At 35.8% G+C, this 12,119-nt stretch overlaps 1 protein-coding gene across 1 annotated transcript in view; it reads left to right on the top strand.

Moving 5' to 3' along the window:
• GTF2A1 (general transcription factor IIA subunit 1) overlaps positions 1–11,874 on the top strand; it is a 47,757-nt gene extending 35,883 nt beyond the window's left edge. Inside the window, exons 8-9 of the mRNA XM_039469187.2 lie at positions 2,194–2,283; positions 8,487–11,874. Coding sequence (XP_039325121.1) covers positions 2,194–2,283; positions 8,487–8,594 — 198 coding nt within the window. The 3' untranslated portion in view covers positions 8,595–11,874. The remainder of the gene's footprint in view (positions 1–2,193; positions 2,284–8,486) is intronic.
• Positions 11,875–12,119: the final 245 nt, after the last annotated feature.

Consider the following 12,119-nt stretch of genomic DNA (forward strand, 5'->3'; position numbering starts at 1 on the left):
GAGTACAATCAAAGAAAAAGTGGACTTTGTAGATTAAAAAGATATTTTTTGTTTTTTGAGACAGAATCTCTGTTGCCCAGGCTGGAGTGCAGTGATCATGGCTCACTGCAGCCTTAGCATTTTGACATCCCAGGCTGGAACGATCCTTCTCCCCAGCCTTCTGAGTAGCTGGGAGCAAATGTTTGCAAATCATGTATTTTATAAGGATCTACTATCCAGAATATATAAAGAACTCTTAAACAGTGTAACAACAAAAAGCCCAATTTAAAAGCTGGCAAAAGACTTGAGTAGACATTTCTCCAAAGGAGATACACAAATAGCCAACAGGCATCTGAAAAAATGCTCAGCATCAAATGAAAACCACAGTGAGATATAACCACTTCACATCTACTACGAGAGCTGTATTCAAAAAAAAAAAAACAAGAAAAAAAATAAATGCTGGTAAGGATTTGGAGAAATTGGAACCCTTGTGCATTGTTGGTGGAAATGTAAAATGGTATAGCTGCTGTGGAAAACAGTTTGATGGTCCTCAAAAATTAAGTATAGAATTATCCATATGACCCAGCAGTTCCACTCTTATATAAGTATATACACAAGAGAACTGAAAACATGTTTTTCAACAAAAACCTGTATGTGATTGTAGCAGCCCTATTTATGATATCCAAAATGGTATAAACAACCCACATGTTCATCAGCTGATGAATGCACTGGTAACAGTGGAATATTATTTAGCCATAAAAAGGAAATATTCATATGTGCTACAACATGAATGAACCTTGAAAACATGCTGTGTGAAAGATAGCCACACAAGGCCACATATATGATTCCATTTATATGAAATATCCGGAATAGGCAAATCCATACAGACAGCAGACTATTGATTGCCAGGGGACAGGGAGCATGGGGAGTGACAGCTTAATGGGAAAGAGTGATGAAATGTTCTGGAATTAGGTAGTGGTGAGTGTTATACACATTATAAATGTTCATTGCACCTGAATTGTACATTTACAAATGTTAAAATGTTGAATTTTATGTTACTTGAAGTTTACCTCAAAATTTTTTTCACTTTACTTTGATTATACCTATTTTAAATTAAAGAGTATCTATACATACACACCTGTGTGTAGGTAGGCATAGGCCTAGATATAATCTTTTTGTTGTTGTTGTTGGGAGAGATAAGAGTCTCAGGTTGTTGTCCAGGCTGGAGTGCAGTGGTGTGATCAAGGCTCATTATAGCTTTGACCACCTGGAGTCAAGTAATCCTCCTACCTCATCCTCCTAAGTAGGTGGGACTATAGGCATATGCCACCATATCTTGCTGATTTTTTAATTTTTTGTAGAGATGGCATCTCACTATATTTTCCCGGCTGGTCTCAAACTCCTGGCCTGAAGTGATTGTCCCACCCAGGCCTCCCAAAGTGCTAGAATTACAAGCATGAGCCACTATGGCTTCTCATACTACCATCTTGATTATTGTTCTCTCTACTTTTGTTTTGTCTTCTCTTTCTCTGTTTATTAGAAATCTCAGTTACATCTTTTATCTTCTTTCACAATTGGAGCAAAGTTTAACATGTTTGGTTATTTTATGCTCTAGTTACGTTTTATCTTGGCCCTTAATTCTCTTTAATGCTGAGATTTCCTACTCCCTGCCTTTAAGGAAAAAAAAAAAAAAGTCTGAATCTTAATTCTGCTTCATGCCTCCACCATGACCATCATAATGCTAATAAGCATGCTGATTTGTATTCAGAGTCCAAGTTCTCTAAAGACATTAGGGCAAACTGGTAACCTATTGTATTGCCCTTCTTTTCTCCTCTAACTTCTCCACTATTTTTCGTTTTATATTGTTTGTAGTACATAGTGCCATTAGCTCTTTTAAACCTTCATATTAGGTCCTCTTCTAGGCATCTTAAACAGTTACTATGGAGAATTATCTTGTACCGTTTTTAAAGAATAAAACAAAAACATCTTTCCAGACTTATAAGCTATATAGCTTAACTATTTTAATTATATTTAATTTCTTACATTTAAGTAATACTGGCAAACTTAACAGCTGATTTGACTATTATATTCATGACATACATATATGCATTTGGCATTTGGTTCTCAAAGAACATCAAGGTTATTATATTTCTTTTCAGTGAATATTAGGCCTTCTAATAGTAATACATAAATAAACTATCCTTTTATTTGTAGGAGCCCCTCAATAGTGAAGATGATGTGAGTGATGAGGAAGGACAGGAACTTTTTGACACAGAAAATGTCGTTGTATGCCAATATGATAAGGTAAGGATGTTATCTTCAGATTACTGACGTTATTTGTGTTGTAATTTCTTCCCTACATCATTCTCTCTGCCTTACTGAGACATTTGGGCAGCTGATTCTTGCCTCTTAAATTCATTATGAACGATATGAAAACACTGTTATAGTTATGTGGATTATTTTAGTAGAATGAAAGATTAATTTCTTAGTTCTACATTTGAAAAATAAGTTATGAATGAAATGAAAAGAGCTATGATCTTTTTTTCTATTTAGACTTTCAACTTGTAAGCAGAGTAAATAGCCACTTTGAGGTTGTCCTTTATGGTAATGGCTAACTCAATGAGATAATTCTATTTTCTGTTCAGCCTCAACTGTCTCAAAATTAGAAGGATTCAATTGAATCTCTGTAACTATTTTTATTACTAAGGAGAAGACTAAGGCAATGAACAGTACTAAAACAGATAAGTTTTTACTGAAAATTACTTAAAATGTTATTTAATTTTGCTATATTTTGCTAACATTAAGGAATTTTTAAACCAGATACCGAAACAAATAAAAAGAAAAAAATAAACCAGATACTGTGAAAACTAGCTATTGATTCCTTATATCCTTAGTTCCTAAACAGGGTGCTTCTTTCCAAGTATTTTTGTTATATTTATTTGTATTATTTTTGAGATTTTTGTTTTCCAGACATTTAAATTGGAATACAGTTTGTTTTTACTGCAGTCATTAAACTTATAATACATGCACATATTACATTGCATTTATAATTTTAGTAGTGGTCTTTACCAAATGCTGAAAATTCTAACAGAAGCTTATTTATTCAACAAACATTTATAGAGTACAGAAATGCACCAGACACTATTTTTTAGCCACTGGAAATGTAGTTATGAACATGTAAAATTTGTGCCCTGCATAAAGTTTCCTTTATAGATGAAGAAAATCTTAACTCTGTTGCTTTTATAGAAATGAATGTGATAAGTAGCTGTGCTTACTGCAAACAGATCTATAGGGAGAATGCCAATACTATGGATCTTATTTGCTCATAAAAAAGTGGAATTAGGACAGTTTTTTTTTTTTTTTGAGACGGAGTTTCGCTCTTGTTACCCAGGCTGGAGTGCAATGGCGCGATCTCGGCTCACCGCAACCTCCGCCTCCTGGGTTCAGGCAATTCTCCTGCCTCAGCCTCCTGAGTAGCTGGGATTACAGACACATGCCACCATGCCCAGCTAACTTTTTGTATTTTTAGTAGAGACGGGGTTTCACCATGTTGACCAGGATGGTCTCGATCTCTTGACCTCGTGATCCACCCGCCTCGGCCTCCCAAAGTGCTGGGATTACAGGCTTGAGCCACTGCGCCCGGCCTAGGACAGTTTTTTATGAGTGAAGTTATAGAATAAAGTCAGTAAGGTCATTGAGAGTTTCACAGCATTCATTTTTGTGCATTATGACTTCTGAGAGACTGTTTTTAATACCATATACCATATGCATTATAACAAATGTAGATTCCTGTTAGATACACATAGAGCAAGAGTATGAGGTTGAAACAAAAGATACCAATAAATCCTTATTGTTAGGAAGTGTCAAGGGATCTCCTTGCAAACAGATTATCCAGAACAGAATTTCGTGTTGAGATGTCAGATTTATCAGGCAAGAGAGGACCTTTGTTTTAGCCTGACTGAAGAATATACTTCTAAATGTCTTTCTGCTTTAAGAGAATGATTGTATTCTCCTTTGGCGTAAACTATACTCATAATATTTTAAATGTTAAAATTGGTTTCTTTTGCTTCCAGAGACATTACTTTAGTGTTTTAAATTAGCAAGTGGAAAATAGCTCTAAATAGTGTGCTGAATGATAAGTAAGTATAAAATTTGCAGAGGTCTAATTTTAAGAATCAAGTGAGTTGCTTTAAAGATTGGAGGAGGGTGATGGCTTGATGTCATTAGCCAATAGAAGAGAATAGCAATGTTCTATGACTGCATACAATGAAGTTGGATGTTGTTTAAGCCATGTTGAATTTTAGGAATGTAGTTTTAAAGCCTAAACTGTAGAATGTCAACAATGGTTCAATTTTAGAAGAGATCATAGAAGGACTAATAAAGTTTGTATTGCCAATCAAATCAAAATCTTAGTTAAATGGTAATAATATGGCAGAATTCTTGCTTATGAGTGGGTAGATAAGGGCTGATACAGCATTTGGTGAAAATAGCATCAGATATAGGTCATCTTTCTAATTAGAAAATTTAGGAGGACTTTCTCCTGGCTTTAAGAACATTCCTTCATTAAGGGGTTAGGGCCAGTAAATGAATTGCTTTTTAAGTTGTGACAATGTACTTCTGTTAATATAAAAATATTTACCATTTATCACTCAGTATGACGTCAGTGTTGATTGTATGGATTAATTGGCCCATGAAACTTTCCTGCATTTATTTTTTGTAGATTGTGCTGTCCTGTGACAGAATGTAGTCAGCTTCTTTACTTGTGTCTGTAGAATCCCTATTTCCTGGCTACTTATCACTTGTTTTTGCCTAGCTAAGCCCAGTGTCTTTCTGATTGCAGTCACTTGGTTCATGCTGGAAATACATTTGTGTACACATTTGTAGGATAAATAATACTTTACAGGAAATCAAAGGAAAGGGGAGACAGTGGTCTTTTCATGCAACAAATACAATTGAGTGTCTATGATGTCCCTTGGCACTAATTCTTGGAGCTTGAGATACACTAGTGATCAAAACAGAACAGTCCCTGCCATTAGGAGGCTTACTTCAGTTAGGGAAGATAGATGCTAAAACGGGGAGATAGATGCTAAAACATAATAAATTGGGATTTATTTATTTATTTAAAACATAATAAAAGATCAGTATATTATGTTAGAAGCTGATAATTGGTATGGAAGAATAAAGAGCAGGGAAAGAGGACAGGTTTGGTTTCAGTTTTATATACTTCTCCCTCTATATATCCTTCTCCCTGTATATATACTTCTCCCTATGTACATACTTCTCCCTGCTAACTCTGTTAGCCCTGTCATCTGGTGGTAGAGTCTGTTGTATGTGAGGAACAGTGAGGAGGACTGTGTGGCTGGACTGGAATGAGGGAAGGGGAGAGTACAGTAGTAGATAGAGAAGTAAGGGAAGGCCGATGGTATGGATTATATAAGGACGTGGCTCTTACTCTAAGTGGGTCAGAAAGTTATTGGAAGGTTTCAGTGAGACACATGGTATGATCTGATTTAAATTTTGAAAGGATTGCTTTTCTTTCGTTATAGAGAGCAGAATGTAAGGAGGAAGCAAAGGTTGCTGAAAACAAGCATACTATGTAGGGGGATATTATAATAATTCACATGGTGGAAGATAATGGTGACTCAGCCTTTGGTGATGGTATTAAAGTTGATGAGAAGTAGTTGGATCCTTGGATTTGTTTTGAAGGAAGAGTCTCAACAGGATTTCCTGATTCTGAGATGTGTAGTAGAAAAGAAAAAGGAATCAAGAATGACTCACAAGATTTTTTGATGAGGATTCTGAAAGAAGAATGGTGATATGATCAATTCAGGTGGGGAAAAAAAGCTGCATGTGGAGCTGGTTTGGGAGAAGACATCAGTTTGGTGTTGAACATGCCAAGTCTGGTATGCTTGATAGACATTCGAGTCATCAATCTTAATATGCTACATTTAGCATGTACTTACTGTATTTAGACCAGAGATGTAATTAGCTTTTAATCCAACGGTCTTTGCCCTACCTGCTGTTTTAATTTTATTGTGCTTTGTTTTGCTTTAATAAGTAAGAAAAGTTAGAATTCAGAAGAGCATGAGAGAGGTTTCCAAATAAGATGAAGGTTGAGTGATTTTTTTGTTTTGTGTATATGTGTGTGTGTGTTTTTTTGAAGTCTCAAAAGGCAGAGCTAGGATCAATGAATGGAAGTTGGAGAAGCAGATTTCAGTGAGGGTAACTATGAAAGATTTTACAATAGAGCTGTTCCCCAAAGGAATAACTTAATTTGAAATTCTTTGCTCACTATTTATAATTGTATTCAAGCAGACATTGCACAACCATTTGCTGGGAATATGTCATGAAGAATGTTTGCACTGGGAGGTTAGGCCATGGAATTTTAGGAATGAGATCTCAGAAAATATCTGTACCTGGACGGGCCTGGTGGCTCACACCAGTAATCCCAGCACTTTGGGAGGCCGAGGTGGGTGGATCACCTGAGGTCAGGACTTCAAGACCAGCCTGGCCAACCTGGTGAAACCTATCTCCACAAAAATACAAAAATTAGCCAGGTACCTGTAATCCCATCTACTCAGGAGGCTGAGGCAGGAGAATTGCTCGAACCTGGGAGGGGGAGGTTGCAATGAGCCGAGATGACGCCATTGCAATCTAGCCTGGGCAACGGAGTGAAACTCTGTCTTAAAAAAAAAAAAATCTGCACCTGTTGAGCTTTTCTACATTATTATATGAAACAGACTGATTTAGTAAAAAGAGTATTGGACCAAGACTTGAAAGTCATGATTATCACTTAGTAGCAATATACCCTTGGTCAAACCATTGAACCTTGTCCAAGCTGTCATTTCTTCTTCCGAAAATGAAAGGCTGAACTAGTTGATTTTTTTTTTTAAGGTACCTTTAAATCATAGAATAGGGAGAACCATGGGGCCTTGTTTGCAGAAGATGTGGAACTTGAACTGAACATTAAATAATTAGTGCGAATTACTGGGAAAAGGAAGAAAGGTCACTTCAGTTCATTAAGTTTTACAGTTCCTCTCCCCCACCAAATCCATGGAATTACAAACAACTAAGGACTGTAAGTGAAGGCAAAGATGGGAGTTCCCAGAGCCTGCCCTTCAGCTTTTTAACTGTGGATGTACGTAGTTTTTAAAATCTGCTCTAAGTGACTGGATGATCAGCATCCTTTAGATGTATTTTTTTTTTCTTTTCTTTTCTTTTTTTTTTTTTGAGACGGAGTTTCGCTCTTGTTACCCAGGCTGGAGTGCAATGGCGCGATCTCGGCTCACCGCAACCTCTGCCTCCTGGGTTCAAGCAATTCTCCTGCCTCAGCCTCCTGAGTAGCTGGGATTACAGGCACGCGCCAACATGCCCAGCTAATTTTTTGTATTTTTAGTAGAGACGGGGTTTCACCATGTTGACCAGGATGGTCTCGATCTCTTGACCTCGTGATCCACCTGCCTCGGCCTCCCAAAGTGCTGGGATTACAGGCTTGAGCTACCACGCCCGGCCTAGATGTATTTTTTAAATACTGCTATGTATAAGGTTCCATGTTAGGGCTTGAGAACACAATAAGAAGTTTTATTTTGGTAGAAGAAATGAGTCCATAATTGTATTACCTACAAATGGTGTAAAAAATGTCAATGAGAGCCGGGCGCGGTGGCTCAAGCCTGTAATCCCAGCACTCTGGGAGGCCGAGGCGGGTGGATCACGAGGTCAAGAGATCGAGACCATCCTGGTCAACATGGTGAAACCCCGCCTCTACTAAAAGTACGAAAAACTAGCTGGGCATGGTGGTGCGTGCCTGTAATCCCAGCTACTCAGGAGGTTGAGGCAGAAGAATTGCCTGAACCCAGGAGGTGGAGGTTGGCGGTGAGCCGAGATCATGCCATTGCACTCCAGCCTGGGTAACGAGTGAAACTCCGTCTCAAAAAAAAAAAAAAAAGAAAATGTCAGTGAGAATACCATTGGAAAATAATAGTTTTAGCTGGTAAGATTTGGGAGGGCTTTGTGAAGGATACAGTCTTTTTGAGGTAGACCTTGAAAATACATATGCAGACCTGATGGATAAGACATTTTGTAAAGAAATATTTTTTCACTACTTTAATGAACACAAGTACTGAAAGCTATGAAATAGTACTAATTACAGATTGATTGATTTATTTTAAACCCACCTAATGAGTGAATTTTTTGTGGGGTGTTTTTTGGGTGAAATTAAACTTTATTAATAAACCAATTTTGAGGCCATGTGCCGTGACTCACACCTGTAATCCCAACACTTTGGGAGGCTGAGGCAGGAGGATCACATGAGGCCAGGAGCTTGAGCCCAGCCTGCACAACATAGGGAGACCCTGTCTCTACAAAAACAAAAGAAACCAATTTGCAAATACAATACTGTAAATACTGTTTTGTGGGTGTGTGTGGTGGGTGTGTATGGATTTTACGTTACTTGTTTTCCCTGTTTTCTGATTGTATCTCTTAATTCTTTTAATTTTGTTTTTGTTTAGATACACAGAAGTAAAAACAAATGGAAATTTCATCTCAAGGATGGCATTATGAATCTTAATGGAAGAGATTATATATTTTCCAAAGCCATTGGGGATGCAGAATGGTGAAGAGTTGCTTTTTTTCTTTTATAAATAAAAGAAACTTAAAAAAATTTAAAGTGGACAGTTTGAAACTTGGGCATATGCCAACCAAAACTTCATTTCTGCATGTCAGAAAATTGCAGTAGAAGCAAAGCTACTGGAACAAAGATAGACCTTGACAACATAGACACTACTTACTGGCAAGCCATGGAACTGTAGCACCAGGGACTGTTGGGTGGGAGGGTTGGGGTTTTGTGTAGGAAAACCATAATTGTTGATTTTAAATACAGGTACCTGCCACCGTTAATTAGCATGTAAAGCTTTGTCTATATTCTTTCCTCCAACTTGGGTTCAGTCAGAAGATACTTGTTGGAATGAACTGAAGAAACTTCCCTTTTGATAGATTGAACTGAAATTGCTTATTGTATGTGGTTATGTTTGGTTAAAAGTTGTGTGTGAGCTTTTTACAAAGGGTAAGAATTATGGTGTTGAATTTTAATTCACTTGTATAAGAAAAAAATTTAAAACTCTTAATAGATCTTAAATATTTTTACTTGCTGTTCTCCCTCAGTGATATATACCTCTTCCTTTCCAGCTTTATGAAACATCTATTTAAGATTTAAAGGAAGTTATCAGTGATCATAGTTTGGAGATAAAATTTGACCCAGGAGTGGATATTTTAATTAGGTTTTCCTATTTATTAAATGTGATTAAAGACTTGGGTCTTGTTTGAGTTGAGTGGAATTGAAATGACAACTTTAATTTCCTTACCAAAAAAATTGTTTTAGTGCCACACCTTAAAAAGAAACCCCAGACTAGGTCCTCAGGAATATAGTTTTATTTTGCAAGCGTATATTCTAGCTGAAATTGTATACACATGAATATACGTAGACTTTTCCTGTTGGGCTGAAGTGTGTTCTTATAAATGTGTTTAGTCTTTAAACTAAACATTCAGATAACAGTCTGTGCATTGATGAAAGTATAGGGCAGGTGGTGAGGACCTGGATTTTTATTAAACAATTTAGTAATTATAAAAGTTTCTTGTGTTTACTAGTAAAGAATTTTAAAAAACTATTATTCTAATTCAACAAGTTTTTAAAATCAACTTTGTAATTTGAGGGGAAATTTGGGGGGAAGAGGTGAGTGGGCCTTAAGTTACCTCTTTTTTATCTGATGGTCCTTCCAGGCCATTGAGAAAATAAAGACGTTGGCTCCAGTTTGCACATTGGGAAGAAAGCATAGAAATTTGACTTGTATATTAAAAATAATAGAAATGTAATATGTATATTAAGAATGCGTAGGTCTGTATTCTGTAGGAGGATCTGAAGAACAGTGTGGCACTGCTGTGTTCAGTGTGATTCGCTGCCTGGGAGAACTGCAGGAATGCTTGTCTTCACCATTGTGTTCTTATAACGAATTCAACTTTCCATGGTTTATCTTGACAAAAATTTACATGTGTTTAGATTACTTGTATATTGATATATTTTTTTAGTCTTCAATTTTTGTCTTCCTTTTGCCTTTGTGTTTTCAGAAGTAACTCATCAACACTTTTTAAAGTACATTAACAAAGAAGAAACTGTGAGCTGTTAAATAGTGTTTCTTTTTTAACACAGATCTTTAAACTTTAAAAAAGGCAAAAATTGTTTTTCTACTTCCCACCCAGCTTAACCACCTTGGTCTCTTTAACTTATGTTCTAAACTTTGATGTAAATGGTGGTGTCTAGCATGCTAGTAGTTAGATTTTATTTAGGTACCATAAATGGTAATACAGTTTTTATTTTCACTATATTAATTTAGTTTTTTGAGGGGAAGTTTATTCTGTGACTCTTAAAGCACACAGAGGTTTTAAAATATATATTATTATTAATAAGACTGAGAGAAGAGGAAATGGGAGGGAGTAACATCACAGAAGTCCTGTTGTTCATCAACTGTTCTTCAATACAGTAGCTAGTAGGTTTGTATTTACTCAATAAAGAAGTTGGTGACTGAACTACCTATAAAAATTCAGCAGTGCTGCAGTGTTGCTTAAGTGAAACCCTTTGGCTATCTAGTAGTTTTTATGCTACTGAAACTTGGATTACTGTATGATACTCAGCTCTTCTTGGGGCCTCTATGTAGACAAACATTCATATTCATAGTAGCATTGTATACTAGCCTGTTTTTATAACTTTATTTTTCAAACATGAACAACCACTGCTTTCATAGTGGTTATTTTGTTATTTTTGAAGCAGGAAATAACCATTTGTATTTGCACCTGTATATTGCATATTAATTATGGTATACTTGGCAGATGCTTTTCTTTTACCTGTGAAAATTCTGAAAGCTGGTCCAAGCTACATTGTGTACCAAATTGTGCTCTTATATATTATTTGCATCGTGTTCCTTTTTAATCAAATAGCATGTTTTAGTTTTATTATAGTAGCTTTTGCTGTAAGAATGTCACTTGCTTATCTTTTACTGTACTTGAATTCTTAATCATGCTTTTAACATTATATTTAACAAATCATTTCATATTAAGTTCCATTAAAATGTCATTCCTTTGAAAAGGCAAGGGATTCCCACTTTCAGAATTTAAAAATGAAAGTAGCATGTGTATCTAAAGGCAGAAAATAGTTTGGACTTGGTATTATGAAAATAAGTAATGGTTTCTGGAGATGATTTGTTTACATTTGCACAGATGGTGATGGCACCTTTTACTTAAAAAACATTAATCAACAGTGCTAAGGAAAATTTACACAAAATTACAAGATAAAACATAGAAATGTGTGCCTTTCAGTATACAAACTCTTGCTTGGTGGTCATTTAGGTAATCAGACCATTTGAATGCCTGAGAGCCTATTTAATTTCCGTGGAGTGCCACATATGGCTAAAACAACTCTTTGATGTGCAATTAATTTCTAGAGTAAAATGTCTGTTATATGAGGGGGATCTTTTTATTGGGCTTTTGTATTTTTTAAATGTTCACATTTCTTTCTGTTAGTTAAAATGCCATCATAATGTCACATTTACACTGTTGCCTCTTTTAAAAGCAAACCCAGTCTGTTATTCTAAGATTACATCAAGACTTTTGCAGTGTGTACTAATTAAATTGTGTTCTTGATGAGCTTAATAGATTCTGGTTTTAGAAAATAAGATACAGCTTTTATATGAATATTTTCTTTTGCTATCATGAAAATCAAACATTTTTTTTTTCCTGGCTTTTATGGAGGAATGAAAAGAGTTGTCTCCCTCTAAGAGTAATTTTTGATTCTCATAGCAATAATGTCACCATTATTATCAGAGGGTAAATATGCCTTGTATAGGAAAACAGACGTAGTTTCCTCTTGGGCGTTCTCTTTATGACTTAGCATTTCTTCCACTTGAGAAAATACCTGTATTTTCAGATTTTTTCATCTTGAATTCTTTTTTTGAGCTTTTGTGCAATGCCATAGTTTATTGATCCATCTTTGTACATTTTCATTTTATTTCATGTCTTTCACCTGCCTGTCAGACTCAGCTATAGCAGATTTTGAATTCTTTGGTTAAAAAAAATAGTTGCTTTATTTGTTTTCT

This window comes from Saimiri boliviensis, chromosome 2 (genome assembly GCF_048565385.1).
Source record: "Saimiri boliviensis isolate mSaiBol1 chromosome 2, mSaiBol1.pri, whole genome shotgun sequence".
Lineage (NCBI taxonomy): Eukaryota > Metazoa > Chordata > Mammalia > Primates > Cebidae > Saimiri > Saimiri boliviensis.